Raw genomic sequence first — 18,166 nt, 5'->3', positions numbered from 1 at the left:
CGATAGTCTAGAGATTAAACCATACTTCAAGTTTGTAAACCTTGATCAACTTGGCTTTCCATGTTTAAGCGACAGAGGCCGCCAGCTTTCAAAAAACGGTAGCCTACGTTATGTGGTTCTCTCCTTTTAAATAAAGTTTTTCAAAAAATAAAAAAATAAATGCCGGGGGTCCTTTCAGTTTATTTGCTTGCCCTTTTGCTTCCTCAAAGGTGCCTCTTCTAAAACAGGGCCATATTATATTAGTTAGCAGATCGACATAAACATGAATAACTTATTATGTATACTAAATCTGTTATTCTATTTGGTTTGATTAGAATACTACTTTACAAGTATTATAATAATGACTACTCCATAATTTATAGTCCGGCAAATATTTTGACATCTCAAAAAGTGTGCGTGCGTCGCACGTTGTCATACACTGGGAAGGTGATGTTATGTACCGTACGAACCATGGCTGGATGGATTATATGAACGGTATCTATCCGAAGTTCCTTATGGACAATGACGATCTAAAATACACAATGAGTCAATAAAACCAAGATTCAATACATATTCGGGTGGTTCACCAAAGAGTCTCATCATGTCAGTCAATCGCTGTATGCATTTATTTCGGCTGCGACGCCGAATGAGTGCGTTGACTCTAAGTAGCACGGGTGCCTTGCCTGACAGTCGGGTCTGTTATGGTTCTACGCTGAGGTCAAACCAGCACTCACCCAACTCCCTGAGCTGCATTCGAGGTATCTCTTCAAACAGTTCTTCTTCCACAACGCCCGATACCTCGCTTTTTGTCCCTCTCGCTTTCAAGGCAGATGGCTCTGTTGAGGGAAGTGTGGGAGCAGAGTTGACACAACCACTGGATAAGAGTGAGTTGCATTTAATTAGAATTGTTGATCCATGTTATTGTTTGCTGCCCCTTTTACGTAAAGCAAATTCCTGCAGTTGTATTGTGTTACAAATCCTATATTATGTGAATCTCTGCAGGCGAGCTTCTCAAAGTACTAAACCGATTCTATAAGAGGAAAGAGATGCAGAAGCTGGCAGCTGACCAGGGCCTAGATGGTAAGATTTGGATTATAAACATTTTGCTGTAGACAATGTCCATCTAAATATCCGTGGTTCAACTGTATATGCTCATTTATATGCACAATGCTTCATACCATTAATTAAGTGTGTGTGTGTGTGTGTGTGTGTGTGTGTGTGTGTGTGTGTGTGCGTGTGCGTGCGTAAACACCAGCACGGTTGTTTCACCAGGCGTTCATCAGTTTTAGGAAGTATGTTTTGGAGATGAATGCCCTCGGGGCCGCCCTGCACATCATCCTGAATGACATCTGCTGTGGAGCGGGTCAGCCTACCTCCACACTTTATTCCTTCTCATTGGCATAAATGCATTATTCAAAGCCTTTGGTTTATAACGTGTTGTTGCCATCATGAAGAAGTGCCCTGTACTGACTGGCTCCCCAGGTCATATAGACGACATCTTCCCATACTTCATGCTTCATGCCAAGCAGATCTTCCCCATGTTGGACTGTATGGACGACCTGAGGAAGATCTCTGACCTCCGGGTCCCTGCCAACTGGTATGTGCACCGGTTATCCTCTCAGACGCTGTGGTGCTCGAAAAAGCCATATATTGAGATAAGCAATGCACTTAAAGGGCATGCACATGTTTAAGGAGTTTGCTGTATTTAAACAGTTTGCAGTCTTTTGGTTTATGTAGCAAGTGTCTGTACGGGTACACCAAAACTATACCCGCTCATTACATTTTTGGTACGGTGTGTGATGTGTTGTCTTTGACTAAGTAATAACAACTGTGTTATGATGTGTGTTTGTGTGTGCCAGGTATCCAGAGGCTCGGGCTATACAGAGAAAGGTGATCTTCCACGCTGGGCCGACCAACAGTGGGAAAACATACCAGGCCATCCAGCGTTACCTTACTGCCAAGTCGGGAGTTTACTGCGGTCCGCTGAAGCTCCTGGCCCACGAGATCTTTGAGAAGACCAACGGCATGGTGGGTAGGAGCCTCCCGTTTGTTTGATTTCTTCATCATTGGCATTATCATAACATCTAGGACAGGGTTGTCTTGTGGTTTGGGTGTCCAAATCCCAGCCGAAAGGGACTACGGTAGTTTCTATCCCGATGTCCATTATCTATCTATCGGGCATCCTTGAGCGTGATGGCCCACCTCTACCTGCTCCTTGGTGACACGTTTATGAAATCGCTATATCACTGTAAAATGCCGAAATGCATTGCATAGAGTTGGTCCTGTATTAAGTTGGGCTCCGCGTTGTGTGTTGCCAGGGTGTGATGTGTGACCTGGTAACGGGAGAGGACAGGACCTTCATGGACCCAGAGGGCAGACCTGCCGGCCATGTGGCCTGCACCATCGAGATGTGTAGCGTCAACACGCCATGTAGGCACCATGCTAGCACACACGCACGCACACACACACACACACACACACACACACACACACACACACACACACACACACACACACACACACACACACTCTATTATCAAAGTGTTTCAATGTCAAGTGTAAAGCATAACAAATGGTCCTTCTATACAGTGAAACGTCATGGTCAGTGATGTTAATATAATTTGGTCCAATATCTTTACTGTAGATGTGTTTTACATGTATTGGTAGACGAGGTGGCTGTGATCGATGAAATCCAAATGATCAGAGACACTTCCAGAGGCTGGGCCTGGACCAGAGCACTGCTGGGTGAGTAACACTTTCTGTCTGTATGTCCGTCCGTCTGTCTGTCTGTCTCTGAGAAACACACTACAGGGCTCCAGACTAACTTTGTTCCCTAGGAGCACTGTGGCCCCTAACTGAACATTTTAGAGGCGCAACCAGAAATTTTAGGGTTACACGCCGTAAATCAACATGCCAACTAAATATTCACATTTCACATTTTTTTACTGTATTACTAATAAATATCTTGATAATATATGCTGAAATTTAAATGTGCTTCTTCAAATTCAGTGTCACATTTTATTGTGATTCTCCTCTATCCCAACGGTTTCCACGTGTGCACGTATGCGTTCGACGAGCAAGGAAGCGACAGTTTCACGGGAGTCGCCCGCTTGTCGTGCTGCTTGACGCTGCACCTCCTCTCTGCCCGCTCGCCTCTCCATTGAGAATGCATTAGCAGGCATGACAAACGCCTCCCGTGTAAAAAGCCCTTTATGGCACCTGAAGCAGAACCCTGCACGAGTTCGGGTACCCGCGGGTACTTTGGATGAAGCGGGTAAAAAAGAATGTACTGTGTGGGTCGGAAGCCTGCACAGCGTGGGTCGGTCGCAGGTTTTACGATTTTTTTAGACCTCTCCGGTCCTGGATATACTATTCAGGAGCGGAGGAGTCCACTAAAACTGTAAACAGTGGATGATGTGCTTTTTTTGCACAGCAATCTAAAGCAGCACGCCAAACACCAGGTCGTTTAATTCCCCGGCGTTCCATCGAATGTGTTTAATTTTTCTTTGGGTGCGGGTAGGGCGTCGATATTAATTTATAGAGGGTCTGGTCGGGTGCGGAATATAATTCGCGCTACTGTCGTAAGTCTGAACACGGGTCGGATGCGGATATAAGTATTGCGGGTATGGGCGGGTGCGGTTTTTCAAAATATGACCTGTGCAGGATTCTGACTGGCACGTGCACACTAGCCGCAGAAGAACGAGTCAATAGTTTGCTTGCTCAACGCACGAAGCAGGTTGTGAAATCGTTCTCCTTCTCACAGATGTTTACACACGCTCGATAATGTCTTGGACCCTCCCCCTCCACACATTAGCCCCTCACAGTGGCCCTTCCTTTTCCCTCTCACACTCAACCACTTGCTACAGATTCCAGAATCATTGATGAGCCACTTACACATTTAACGTGTAAAATAAAAATCAGTGGCACACTCTAAAATTTTGGTCGCAAAATGAGACCATTTGGTCGCAGTCTGGAGCCCTGCACTATGCTAGGTATCATGACACCAGGCGGCTGCAGATGTGTGTCACTGAGTCCGACTGGATATGAAATGTTTTCAAATGTCTGAGATCTCCTTTGTATCAGTTCAGCGTTTGGTATTTTCATGTTACCCTGTGTTCGTGGGAACGACTGTTGGTTAAAGAAGCAGGGTTCTTGTTTTCTTTGTGTAGGTCTTTGTGCAGAGGAGATCCACGTCTGCGGGGAACCGGCTGCTATCGACTTTGTCAGAGAGCTGATGTACACCACAGGAGAGGAGATGGAGGTAAGGCTGGGAAACATAGTTAAAGTTCATTGGACCGGGAGAGAGAAACATGCACACAAATCAAATCATCTCCTTGTTTTAATGACAATTGAAATGCGTCGGCAATGTCACGCGTGATTCTCCATGGCCAGCGATAATACATCATCTCGCTGTGTCTCTCCCACTTGCACTCTCTCAATCTTCCATGCTCTTCATTGTTTGTCGATGCTTTACCCTAACCTTCCCAGGTCCACACATACAAGCGCTTGACCCCGTTCTCCATCTCGGACAGCGCGCTGGAGTCCCTGGACAACCTGCGACCGGGGGACTGCATCGTCTGCTTCAGTAAGAACGACATCTACTCCATCAGCAGACAGATCGAAGTCCGAGGACTGGAGTGTGCGGTCATATACGGCAGCCTGCCGCCAGGTGAGTCCCATGAGTCCAGGTGCTTCTGCTCTACTCTTACTGTATCAACACTGTTCTAGTGTACTTAGGTGTTAACTCAATACTGTACTGGTATGCCTAATTGTTAACTAAATTATGCACTGGTATGCTTACGTGTTAACTAAATACTGTACTAGTATGCCGAAGTGTTGACTGAATGCTGTACTAGTATACTTAAGCGTACACTAAATGCTGTACTAGTGTACTTAAGTGTTAACTTAATACTGTAGTAGTATGCTTGAGCGTACACTAAATGCTGTACTGGTTTTCTTTAGTGCTCACTAAATATTATACTTATATACTTAAGTGTTAACAACTGGCTACATTGTGCATGTGTGGCAGAGTGAGAGAGTGTGTTGATGGTACACCACTAAATATTTCTAGTGATTTCCTTGTCAAAGTTTTGGGACAAAAGCCCTTGTTGCAGAGATGGTCAAAAGTTTTTCTCAAATACTATTTTCATGGAATTATCTGCGCGTGTAAAAAGGCGCTGGCTTCAGCTTTCTTGAGACTTGTGTGTAAGTGGGGTGTTGTTTGTTCGTCAGGTACCAAGCTGTCCCAGGCCAAGAAGTTCAACGACCCTGATGACCCCTGCAAGATCCTTGTCGCCACGGACGCCATCGGCATGGGCCTCAACCTGTAAGAGTGTTGACAAGACGTGCTGTGCTACTTCCATGTTGTTATACACCCCGTACCCTACTGCTTTAGCTGGAATAGTCCAACTTTGTCAGACTGTCAATAAGCCGTCACTTAGTTATGTAGCATCTTATCCTGGCTATCTTTGTTGTATACGGGGAATGGGTTAACCTATCGATTGTTAACGTTTTGCACTTGGTTCTATGAACATCCTTACTGTACAGACAGCGATATATTTTTGTACTTGACAAATGTACTTATTGAAAGTCGCTTTAGATAAAATAATCTGCTGAATGCCCTAAATGTAAGGAAATGTAAATGTAATGTAATAACCCTTAATCAGAATTCAATAAAATAGAAATGAATACGCATGTCTCCTAAAAGGCAAAATGGTAAAAAATAACATGCTTTTACTCAGCTTGTCAAACAAAGCTTTCCCTCTCCTCCTCCTCCTCCTCCTCCTTCTCCTCTCTCTATCCAGGAGCATAAGGCGCATCATCTTTAACAGCCTGGTGAAGCCAAATGTCAACGAAAAGGGGGAGAAGCACATGGAAACAATCAGCACGTCCCAGGCGCTGCAGATCGCCGGCCGCGCGGGAAGGTCTGACACCTTCAGCCCAAAAACCGTGCTACTCATACGTATTACGCTTGTCCGTATTTTCATGCTCTATTATTGGGCTGTGCCCCAGGTTCTCCTCCAAGTTCACGGAGGGAGAGGTGACCACCATGCACCGAGACGACCTGGTCATCCTCAAGGATATCCTCAGCCGCGCTGTGGAGCCCATCCAGGTGCACACACACACACACACACACACACACACACACACACACACACACACACACACACACACACACACACACACACACACACACACACACACACACACACACACACACACACACACACCTCTTAACTCTGACATGATGCCAAAACTGTAATGATCTACTGCACTATACATTCATATATTTATAGCTTTTATTTAGACGTCAAATATATATTTATATCTTTTTTTCTAAAAACTTTTATTATCAAACTTATGTAACTTATTTCGATAATACTTCATGCTTCTAAAGTTCACTGCCAGCAATGGCTCCTACTGCCTGTTTTTGTATTTTATTTCACAAAAGAAGACCTTGGACCCCTCTTACAAGCTGTTCCTCTTGCTGTCGTTCTCAGACTGCTGGTCTCCATCCCACCGCCGAGCAGATAGAGATGTTTGCCTATCATCTACCTGACGCCACGTTGTCCAACCTCATAGTAAGTCCACCGTCCTCCCGTCCTGAGGCTCGTCGAGACCTCAACATGTAGAGCTGCAGGTTGGCTACGTTGTGACGCTCTCTCTCCTCTGTTGAATTTGTGTGTATTTTAGTTTAACTGTGACCTATATTTGAGCTTTAGCATACTATTATAAGCCCCTACTTTGTTTTCTACTGACATATTGTACACCCTTTTGTCCGCCTTAATGAGTGCTGATGATGAAGATGAATTTGATCAGAATAATCGCATTTCAATTTATACCTGAGTCCCTCCCCCTCCCTTCTGTTTTCCAGGACATATTTGTCAGTCTGTCGCGGGTGGACGGGATGTACTTCGTCTGCAACATCGACGACTTTAAGTTCCTGGCCGACATGATCCAGCACATCCCGCTCAACCTGCGGTCGCGCTACGTCTTCTGTACCGCCCCCATCAACAAGAAGCAGCCCTTCGTCTGCACCTCGTTCCTGAAGGTGAGCGGACATTTCCGTTGGAAGAGCGGGGTGTTAACGCTGCCAGGGTTATTCTTTATTTAGTTCAATTCAGTTATTCAACGGGGACAATGCACGGTTCATATTTTGCACCAGAGATAGCTTGGATAGAGAGAGCTCGTTTACAGCTGTAGTCCCTGGGAGGGCGTTAAAATGCACAAGACGCGTAGTGTGGTATCCCCTAAATATATGTCATTTAGTGCCCCCCCAACGCTCAACGTTGGGTGCTCATACCTTCCGCCCAGAGAGTTATAAGCTACTGTTAGTATGTTAGTGTTACTTAGTTGGCATGTGACTGGACCTTCTAGAATCTAGATCTATGCTATAGCCCCTCACACCTCGGGTTTGAATCAGCTGCCAGGTGACCGCATCTCAGTGTTTATATTATTGGCTCATCCGTCCAACCACATGAGCCTGCCCCTCCCAGAACAAAGTTTATTGATGGTTATATTCCAACTGGTAGGCCTGGTTCACCTCGACATTGAATCTTAAAATGTTATTGGTTGGCTATTATATTACGGGTATCATTTCACAATCCTAATCATATTTGATATTGCTGTTTGACGCTCTTTGAGATTGCAGTTGTGATAAAGAGCTCTATAAAATACATCATTTTATTTGTCCAGTCTCTTAAACAATCCTTAATTACCTTATTGCCTCAAAGGTAACCTTTGAGATTTGACGATGAAAAGCTTGCCTTTGTAGTTTATAACATTATGCTGCCAGAAAGTTTAACAGTATACTGTCTAACTTTTAAAATAGCTTCATTGGTTATTATTTGCACAGTTGAATAAAAGTGAGTCTAATGGTTTGCCTCTGCCTCTGTATAATGTGTACATGCATAATAACATTACCTTTCCATCTGTTGGACCACACTTGCCTTGACTGTTGTGAACACCCTTATTATTCATCTGGGTTATCATTTCGGTGGTGTGTGTTTTTTTTTCTCCCTAGTTTGCTCGCCAGTTCAGTCGAGATGAGCCGCTGACGTTCGACTGGGTCTGTCGTCACATCCGCTGGCCCCTCCCAGCGCCAAAAAACATCAAAGACCTGGTCCACCTGGAGGCGGTACATGATGTCCTCGACCTGTATCTGTGGTTGAGGTACAATCCCGCTTGACGCAATGTCCCGGACCTGTACCTGTGGTCACATGACACAATGTCCCAGACCTATACCTGTGGTCACATGACACAATGTCCCAGACCTATACCTGTGGTCACATGACACAATGGCCCGACCTATACCTGTGCTCACATGACACAATGTCCCAGACCTATACCTGTGGTCACATGACACAATGTCCCCGACCTATATCGGTGGTCACATGACAAAATGTCCTCGACCTATACCTGTGGTCACATGACACAATGTCCCGGACCTATACCTGTGGTCACATGACACAATGTCCCGGACCTGTACCTGTGGTCACATGACACAATGTCCCCGACCTATATCGGTAGTCACATGACACAATGGCCCCGACCTATATCGGTGGTCACATGTCACAATGTCCCCGACCTATACCTGTGGTCACATGACACAATGTCCTAGACCTATACCTGTGGTCACATGGCACAATGTCCCAGACCTATACCTGTGGTCAGATGACACAATGTCCCGGGCCTATACCTGTGGTCACATGACACAATGTCCCGGGCCTATACCTGTGGTCACATGACACAATGTCCCGGGCCTATACCTGTGGTCACATGACACAATGTCCCCAACCTATACCTGTGGTCACATGACACAATGTCCTAGTCCTGTATCTGTGGTCACATGACACAATGTCCTAGACCTGTATCTGTGGTCACATGACACAATGTCCTAGACCTGTATCTGTGGTCACATGACATAATGTCCTAGACCTGTATCTGTGGTCACATGACACAATGTCCTAGACCTGTATCTGTGGTCACACTACATAATGTACTGGACCTATATCCAGTGGCGCCAACTTCAGGTCAACATTGGGGAGGGTCATAAATATTTAGTTCAAATGGGTTCCACCAAAAGGTAGCCTATATTACTACTCCAAAGTCCTGCTTTCAGAATTTGAGGTTCAGAACAGTAGTTCATGAATTATTTACGTATCATTTATCTGTAATTGAATAGATTTATTCCAAATTTGGGTTGCTATGATAACCATTCCATCAATGACAAATGCGTTTTACAAGTGCGTTACGAGTGGCGAGGCGTGCACTAATTTAAAATTCATGCCTGAATAAATGAGATGTGGCCTAGCTTAATTACATTTCTGTCACTCATTTAGAAATGTAGAAATCATGGAAGCAACTCGCCAGGCACTCGTAGTTCACAGGAACTGACCTCCCACTCCCCCCTCGCCCGCAGCTACCGCTTCATGGACATGTTCCCGGACACGGCGGGGGTGCGGGAGATCCAGCACGTGCTGGACGACACCATCCAGCAGGGCGTGCGCAACATCACCCGGCTCATCCGAGCCACGGACCCAGCCGCCGGGGCCGAGGCGCTGGGGCGCGGCGGCGGCGGCGGCGGCGGCGCAGCACCACCCAGAGGCAGGGGCGCCTCCAACAGGGCTCCCCGGTTAGGGGTGGGACAGAGCAGCTCCCTGGCCAGCCGCCTGGTGAAGGACGGGCTGCTGACCCCCGACCTGCTCAGACAGCTGCAGAGCGAGTGGTCCAAAGAGGCCGCGCCCCCGAGACCGGAAGGGCCGAGGAAGAACAAGAAGAAATGATGATGATGATGACGCGCCGTTCGTCGTCATGGCGCCACGTGTGCTGGTTTCGCCACCGACGGTGTAACAAGGACTCGCTTGTGGTGGATTGTTTGTTGAAAACAGTGCATTCTGGGAGACTCAAGGACCCGTCCAATGGGCTGTTCCATCTTAGAAGCGCCATATGAGTATGTAACATATAAGTGTTTGTTAACGTCGGAAATCACACCCCCTTCGTCATTTGATAGTTTAAAATGATGATGGGATTAAAAGAGTTTCAAGATGTTTTCTGAAGGAATTTTGAAACTGTTAGTCTATGTATAATATTCAGTTTCTTTTTTAACTAGTTGTACATTCAAGGGAGAATGTGATGAATATTGAAATAAAAAGCTATAATGGTTTTATAATGAAGCATTTTAATTTATAGACATTCATGATCTCCCCTTTTTTTTTTTTTTTTTTTTTCTTCATTTAACTACGACAGCCAGCATATATTTACAATCATATAATAGGACCATAACTTTGTGTGTGCGTGTGATCCTGATGTGTGAGTGTGGACGGGGGCTGAAGAAGGAAGCAGTGGGAAGAGTCCTGCCGGTTGCTGGGTTAATGATTGTGTCAGAGTGGAGGTTAGTCTGTGCTGCTCACTGTCCATGCACTGTGTGAGAGATCAAGCGCAGCGGGCGAGGAAGGGCTGGTCGTACACAGACGGATCACAACTGTTGCATATTCTCTTCTAAACACCGCTATTTACTTCTTTATTTTGACCAATTCCTTCAACTAATTTGGTCACACTTGTATAATTCATACTCCAGAAAGCAGGACTAAAGAGCTAGGCTTGAGGGACTTCTTCCCAGCTCCTCATCAAGATGTTTTCTGTTCATCTGCTCGCCTACTATTTCTCCAAACTCAAAGAGGATCCCACCAAGAAGGTAGGAGCTCTTGTTCTGTAGAACTTGCCTCTATAAACTTTTATGCTTTTAATATTGAATTAATGAGGCAAAAGATATTCCAGCCTAAAAGATGCATTCACATCAATGGTAGCTGCAGTTGCCATTCAGTAAACAACTGTTCACTTCATGCTGATTTGATGACATTAGTTGTAATGTTAGGACTTTCCAAAGAAATGTAGGGAAATACGTTTTTTCCATGCATGTTGTATGCAAGTGTTGGCCACTATGAATTGATGTGACTTGCACCAGGGCGGATCTTCAGAGATAAGACCTGTCACCCACATTAGCACACACGATGATACACTGCTAAAAATAATGTAATCCTGTGTTAATGTCTTACCGTGGGGCCATTTATTAACACAAATCATTAACATCTGAATTGTAATTATCCCTTGTTGTAAACGGAAGGGGTGTATAGTCAAAGATAGGACAGAAGGAAGACTAAGAATTGAATTGCCCACATACATGGATAAGCCCAACCTGCAGAGTCCTTTGCCAGCTGAACCTTGACCCATTTGATGTTTCACTTAACATGCTTCATTACATCGGCTGAGTCTGATGCTTGATGTGTGAAATCCTTCAGAGGACAAGAGGTTTTCCATTCCGTTTTCACTTTGTGGTGGACATAGCTGAAGTATAGGGTTAACCTGTATCTTGTAACTCTGAAACAAACAAAGCGGGAATGTGGAAATGTTGTACCAATGTCATGAAAGGACAGGATAACTCCTGTACAAACAGGGTGGTCCCCTGCTGTCACTTGTTTTGACCGGAAGGTTGAAAACAAAATAGAAAAAAAAAACTCAAAGCTATTGAAGGGATTTAAGTGAGATTGCCCTCATAAAATGCTGTAGGAGCTTGAGATGGAATGGCTTTATTAAAGTGTTGCTATGGATGGATGGAGATGCCACAGTTGCCTGGAAAAATTCTTAAATGTGTCACATCATGAAGGAAATTATATGTGCAAGAAAAGTAGGTTACGGATAGAATAAAGGCAGGAAGGAAACGAGGAATGGTCTGACATTATGAATCAGCAGGGAGGAGGGAGATTATTCAAAGATGGACACCACCCCACACTTAATCACAAATAACCCTTCACCACACTTTGATTGACCTGAAATTATCTCTCTTTAATGGTTGCCATTTGAATGTCTTATAAGTGGGTTTCCTGCAAGCACTCTGAATGGCCTCGGTGTGGTTTGAGGCGTGCTGCTTTATATGGATGTTGCCCAACATGCATCTTTGCGTTCACCCCAGGTGGACAGGTTCCTGTACTCCATGCGTCTGAACGACGACCAGCTGAGAGACGTCTCGGCGCGGCTCCTGCAGGAGATGCAGGACGTTCTGTCCTCGCAGAGCAGCGCCGCCGAATCCATCAAGATGCTGCCCACCCACGTGTGCTCCACTCCGGATGGATCAGGTGACACGCGAGAGGGGAGGGCTTCGGTCTAGCATCTAGCATGGTGGCGTTTACCAAAACAACGGTAAACGCTACTAATGCTAATGCTATGTTTGGTCTTAATAATCAGGTGTGCAAACACTTTTGGAGGGCACAATGATTGGCGTAGTGGTGCTCGGGTGTGGGGTCCCCAGCCGAAAGGTACCGGGTTCGAACCCCAGTGTCAACTACTTGTAGGCCAGACAAACTTTAATCTCCTACCCACAAAAGACTTATACTGTAGGTTGCTTTGAGTAAAATATCAATGCATACTAATTATGTTTAAAATGCTATTAAGGTGTAGTTACTATACCCTATTTTTGTCAGTCTTTTGTGGATTAACATAATGCTATATTTGACCTACTGTCTCCCTAGAAAACGGAGACTTCCTAGCATTAGACATGGGAGGCTCCAGGTTTAAGGTGCTCCGGGTGAAAGTGAGACAGCAAGTGGGGAAAAAAGGAGGAGTGGAGATGGAGGAGAAAACCTACCCTATACCCAAAGAGCTTCTGAATGGAAAGGGATCGGAGGTAAGGGATGGAATCAGAGGTCCAAGGTTGAGAGTGGAAAACCACACAGTCGATACATTAAAATGTCTGCCAAAGTTCACAAAATCCTTTGTCGAACAATCAAACATTATGATGGTTCCTGAAATCTTTTTGCATTAAATGTCTTGTTTTACTGCCAAAAAGATTATAAATAAAATATTTGTCAATCGTAGACAGTGACACACTAATGTGTAATGCCCTGGGCAATCAAAACGGAATGAGCTCCATAAGAAATGGAATTAAATTTAATCATACATGTTTTTTTGTTTTCAAGATTATGACAAATCAAAATCAAAATCCCTATCCCCCCCCCCCCCCCCCGGAACCTGCTCACGTAGCCCCGATTTGGAATCACTAACACTCTTCCCCCCACTTCTGCCTCCATCTCCATCTCTGTCTCCAGTTATTTGACCACGTGTCTAAGAGCCTGAAGGACTTTGTTGACACAAACAACATTGACCTGGAGAAGAAACACCCACTGGGCTTCACCTTCTCCTTCCCCTGTCAACAGAACACCCTGAACCAGGTAAGGCCATGCCACCTGTCCGTTCGTCTCTCTGCCCCTTGTAGTGTATGTTTACTGTGTTTTTAAGGGGGGTCAGTATACTTCTGACTGTCATGCTGTCTTTCTGTCTCTTAAGTCTGTTAACTAACGGGGTACCCTGAATATGAATGTCAGGGGGATTCAGATGTAAAGACTATTGTTTTCTAGCTGTACACAGCCTGGTGATTCAGCTGGACATAATGGCTCTCCCTCTGTCTCCCTCTGTCTCCCTCTGTCTCCCTCTGTCTCCCTCTGTCTCCCTCTGTCTCCCTCTGTCTCCCTCTGTCTCCCTCTGTCTCCCTCTGTCTGCTGTAGGGAGTGTTGCTGAACTGGACTAAGAACTACAGAGCCAGAGGAGTACAGGGTAAAGACGTGACCCGGGCCCTCATGGAGTCCATCCAGAGAACAGGAGTAGGAACACACAAAACACACACACACACACACACACACACACACACACACACACACACACACACACTGATGATGTGGTCCGCTCTCTCTATCCTCCACTCTCTCTCTATCGTCCACTCTCTCTCTCTCATCCTCTGTCTCTCTCTCTCTCATCCATTCTTCCTCTCGTCATCTCTCTCTCTCTTTCCATCTCTCTCCATGTCTCTCTCCCTCTCTCATCCCCTCTCCCTATGTCTCTCGTTCTGTCTTGTTTCTTAGGGTATGGATGTGGAGCTGCTGGCCTTAGTGAACGACACCGTGGGAACCATGATGACCTGCGCTTTCGATGATCCGTACTGTGAAGTCGGGCTCATTATCGGTTAGTGCGCTTGGAAAATATAAACATATTTACCGTCAAACATTAAGCCAAATATGTGACCTGTAATCATTTACCTTTTGGTTTGTAAGTTGATATTTAGTACTGGTGCCCAGGTATTGGTTAAGTTTTCTTTATGTTTTACTAAACCTATCTGATACTATACAATATTAATGTATAATCTTATCACTGAGTCAATAATTGAGAAAATATTGTACAATAAAAGTTGGTTCGTCGAGAAGAAATGTACTAAATATACATAAAAAAACGAATCTACAAACATAATTGTTTGAGTCAAACCTCAAGGTCTTTCTTTGTTGTTGATGAGTGCCCTCTACTGGTCACTTGGACTCAATGCTCTTTGGTGGGAGATGCGGTCTTTGATCAAGTCAGACCGGTGCGCAAGGCTGGAACTACGTGGCGAGCGACATTCAGTTTTGTAACGCTTCAATTGTCATGAGTATATATTATCGCCTCCCCAGGCTCAGGTTACATTCATTCAATCATACAAACCATCAAATAAACCTACTCAAAGTAAATGAAGACCTGGCAAATTATTGTGCTATGCTAATCTTGACGGTTGAGAAAACAATTGTGTGCATAAATGTCAGCAGCAATGTTCCCAGTGGCTTATTTTTAATTGATCGAGGAGAATAAACAACATCTGATAACCTAGCCGCAGACCATGAAAAGGCTAACTGCATTAGTGATCACTAGTAGCAACTAGTGATCACTAATGCAGTTCCCCCGTGTCTTTCCAGGCACTGGTACCAACGCATGCTACATGGAGGAGCTGAGGCACATCAACCTGGTGGAGGGCGATGAGGGCCGCATGTGTGTCAACACAGAGTGGGGGGCCTTCGGGGACGACGGGGCCCTCAAGGATTACATCACCGATTTCGATCGCGACATCGACGCTGCCTCCGCCACACCTGGAAAGCAGATGTATGTTTCAGACACACAACACACTGTTGATATAGCATACTAGCATACATAGACAACATGCAGTTCAACAGCGCAGAGTGCTTAATATACAGAATATTTGATTATCTCGTTAACCTCCATTTGCGCTTCTCTTTATTTGTGCATCTAACTGATTATATATCCCAGGACAGGATAGTGTATATCCATCTCCAGCTCCTTGCTAACATGCCTCTGATACACTCTGAGTTGATTTGACTAAAGGTTTCTGCTAAATTGCTACATAGTCTTGATAGTTCATAGTTATAGTAGTACATCATAGATTAATGATTCATAGAAATAGTACAAAGTAATAAATATATGGTACATAATCGTGATTCACAGTAATAGTACCTAGTCTTAGTAGTACATACATAGATAGTACTTTGTATTAGTAGCATATCTCCCTGTCAGTTTTGAGAAGCTGATCAGCGGTCTGTATCTGGGCGAGCTGGTGAGGTTGGTGGTTCTGAAGATGGCCAAGCAGGGACTGTTGTTTGAAGGCAATGCTCCCGACGCCCTGAGGACCAAAGGGAAGATCACCACAGCCCACGTTGCCTCCATGGAACAGTAAGACTGTCTGTCTGTCTGTCTGCCATTAGTACCTCTCGCTGTCTGTCTTGCTCTCTTATCGCCCTGTCTGAATATTATGTCTCTCTTTCAGTCTCTCTCTGTCTTTCTACTATAATATTATACCTGTCTGTCTGTCGGGCGTCCGTCCGTCCGTCCGTCCGTCCGTCCGTCTGTCTTGTCTGTATGTCTGCCCTAAGTATCACTCTCTCTCTCTGTCTGTCTTGCTCTCTCTATCTCAGATTATTATGTTTCTTTCAGTCTCTGTCTGTCTGTTTACTATAATATTGCACCTGTCTGTCACTCAACCTGTTGGTATCTCTGTCTCTCACATTGTCTGCCTGTCTGTCTGACCACTATACTATTATAATCTAATCCTTCCCTATCTGTATACCGTGCCTATCTCCCTCTCTCTCACTATATAATATGTCTGTGATGTAGTATTGTCAAAGGTGACATATTATACCACCAGGTGTAAGTCCGATTAGACATGACAAGCCGTTTGGAAAATCCGCCTCTTCTGACATCACAAGTGGGAGTGTCCACCTAGATGTATGACGGATAGATGAGCAACGTTTGCTACAGTCCACTTGGTAGGCTACTAGACTGATCAACCAGCACACATCAAGGTGGACAGTCGCCCACTTGTGATGACAGAAGAGGCAGATTTTCCAAACGGCTTGTAACAGCTAATCACACTCCCACCTGGTGGTGTGATATGTCCCCTTTAAACCGGCTTCCTTCTTCCCCCCCAGGTACAAGGACGGCCTGCGCAACACCCGGGCGATCCTCGAGGACCTGGGCCTGTCCCCCTCGGACGACGACTGCGTGGCGGTGCAGCACGTCAGCACCGTGGTCTCCTTCCGCTCCTCCAACCTGGTGGCGGCGGGGCTGGCGGCCATCTTGACCCGCGTCAGGCAGAACAGGAAGCTGAAGACCCTGCGCATCACGGTCGGGGTGGACGGCACCGTGTACAGGACACACACACAGTAAGTTGGACCGTAATAGGAAAATATGACGATAGAATATAGTAATGTAATATTGACTAAAAAATATTCGGGTCTTTTTTTCCAATGCTGCCAACCATAATTCATATCGATGACAACATTACTCCAGGTATGCCAAACGACTCCACAAGGTGGTGCGCCGGTTAGTTCCTGACTGTCATGTCCGATTCGTCTTATCAGAGAGTGGCAGCAGTAAAGGGGCTGCCATGGTAACGGCAGTTGCCCAGCGACTTGCCTCGCAGCGGCGTCAGGTGCGTTCACGGCGTACTCTTCGTACTTTAGGACTGTTCTTGCTCGGGCAGTAGTTCACTCGCGTGTCTTGTAACTCTGTTGTCAGGTGGACGAGGCACTGTCGTCCCTCAAGCTGACCCAGGAACACCTGGGATATGTGAAGTCCAGAATGAGGGCGGGGCTAGAGGCGGGGCTAAAATCACAAGGCCCCTCCCCTGTTAAGATGCTGCCTGCCTTTGTGTACCGAACCCCAGATGGCACAGGTCAGAGAGTCATCCAAATATCCTTCATAGACTTAGTTTACTCATGTACCCATTTTCTTATTCTATGTATGTCTAAATATGTTAATTTGAATTGCATTTATATTCATATATTATATAGACAATTGTATTTTCATCGTATTAGAATAAGTACGATACAAATACAATAACAATGCATTTATTCATATTAATAATACATTCAATAAGTAAATGAGTAAATTAACGTATTCATTTGCATATTTCATGTAGGTTTATTTGCATACAATTATTTCAATTACGCTACGATTTAAATAAATGTCTTATTATTGTAGTTGTCGTAGTATTAGTATTAGTAGTAGTTGCAGTAGTAGTAGCAGGTACAGTAGTACATACTGATTTTTTTCCAAACCGTGGGGTGTGAACCCAGACACAGTCAAAGTGGAGGAGATATGAACTTGAGTACGAGTGCCATCACATCTCTGTCGGGGCTCTCCTGTCTGTAGAGCACGGGAACTATCTGGCCCTGGACCTGGGGGGGACCAACTTCAGGGTCCTGCTGGTGAAGATCCGCAGCGGCCTGAGTCGCTCCGTCCGCCTCTACAACAAGATCTACGCCATCCCCCTGGAGGTCATGCAGGGGACAGGAGAGGAGGTGGGTGGAGGAGACTGAGGGGGGAGGAGGTGGGTGGAGGAGACTGGGGGGGGAGGAGACTGGGGGAGGAGGTGGGTGGAGGAGACTGGGGGGGGAGGAGACTGGGGGAGGAGACTGGGGGGGGAGGAGACTGGGGGAGGAGGTGGGTGGAGGAGACTGGGGGGGGAGGAGGAGACTGAGGGGGGAGGAGGTGGGTGGAGGAGACTGGGGGAGGAGGTGGGTGGAGGAGGTGGGTGGAGGAGGTGGGTGGAGGAGACTGGGAGAGGAGGTGGGTGGAGGAGACTGGGGGAGGAGGTGGGTGGAGGAGACTGGGAGAGGAGGGAGGGGCGGAGGAGGTGGTTGGTGGAGGAGGTTGGTGGAGGAGGATATAGGGGGAGGAGGGTCGAGTTGGGTGGAGGAGGTTTTTGGTGGAGGAGGAGGTGGGTGGAGGCGGTTGGAGGAGTGGAGGTGGTTGGTTGAGGAGGAGGTGGGGGGTGGAGGAGGTGGGTGGATGAGGAGGTGGGTGGAGGTCAGAGGAG

The 18,166-nt window shown here is 45.9% G+C and overlaps 2 protein-coding genes across 4 annotated transcripts in view; both read left to right on the top strand.

Moving 5' to 3' along the window:
• The first annotated feature begins 379 nt into the window (after positions 1–379).
• Positions 380–10,148, top strand: supv3l1 (SUV3-like helicase). Its single transcript, XM_060070845.1, has 16 exons — positions 380–863; positions 982–1,059; positions 1,235–1,342; positions 1,462–1,576; positions 1,839–2,007; positions 2,298–2,409; positions 2,647–2,724; positions 4,149–4,240; positions 4,468–4,648; positions 5,212–5,305; positions 5,784–5,903; positions 5,992–6,091; positions 6,480–6,560; positions 6,854–7,030; positions 8,003–8,151; positions 9,401–10,148. The coding sequence occupies exons 1-16, from the start codon at positions 581–583 to the stop codon at positions 9,762–9,764; spliced, it is 2,301 nt and encodes a 766-aa protein (XP_059926828.1). The 5' UTR covers positions 380–580; the 3' UTR covers positions 9,765–10,148.
• A 248-nt stretch (positions 10,149–10,396) lies between these two features.
• Positions 10,397–18,166, top strand: part of LOC132471638 (hexokinase HKDC1-like) — a 13,923-nt gene continuing 6,153 nt past the window's right edge. For 2 of the 3 annotated variants that reach the window (XM_060070839.1, XM_060070838.1), the window contains exons 1-12: positions 10,397–10,675; positions 11,951–12,113; positions 12,507–12,661; positions 13,083–13,205; positions 13,539–13,634; positions 13,893–13,992; positions 14,751–14,934; positions 15,364–15,519; positions 16,275–16,508; positions 16,636–16,777; positions 16,864–17,020; positions 17,500–17,648. In XM_060070839.1, the coding sequence (XP_059926822.1) occupies positions 10,613–10,675; positions 11,951–12,113; positions 12,507–12,661; positions 13,083–13,205; positions 13,539–13,634; positions 13,893–13,992; positions 14,751–14,934; positions 15,364–15,519; positions 16,275–16,508; positions 16,636–16,777; positions 16,864–17,020; positions 17,500–17,648 (1,722 nt within the window). In that variant the 5' untranslated portion in view covers positions 10,397–10,612. Of the gene's footprint in view, positions 10,676–11,950; positions 12,114–12,140; positions 12,294–12,506; positions 12,662–13,082; positions 13,206–13,538; positions 13,635–13,892; positions 13,993–14,750; positions 14,935–15,363; positions 15,520–16,274; positions 16,509–16,635; positions 16,778–16,863; positions 17,021–17,499; positions 17,649–18,166 lie in introns of those variants that run through there. The other variant, XM_060070840.1, reaches the window with a different exon arrangement.

Source organism: Gadus macrocephalus, chromosome 14 (genome assembly GCF_031168955.1).
Source record: "Gadus macrocephalus chromosome 14, ASM3116895v1".
NCBI lineage: Eukaryota > Metazoa > Chordata > Actinopteri > Gadiformes > Gadidae > Gadus > Gadus macrocephalus.
The sequence above is the reverse complement of the archived record's forward strand: the minus strand, read 5'-3'. Positions and strand labels throughout refer to the sequence as shown.

Excerpts from the sequence above, each read along its gene's own strand:
- supv3l1 (XM_060070845.1), top strand. The coding sequence starts at position 581 with ATGTCAGTCAATCGCTGTATGCATTTATTTCGGCTGCGACGCCGAATG. Across the intron at positions 4,649-5,211 it reads ATACGGCAGCCTGCCGCCAG|GTACCAAGCTGTCCCAGGCC; the intron begins GTGAGTCCCATG and ends TTTGTTCGTCAG. Across the intron at positions 5,904-5,991 it reads ATCGCCGGCCGCGCGGGAAG|GTTCTCCTCCAAGTTCACGG; the intron begins GTCTGACACCTT and ends GCTGTGCCCCAG.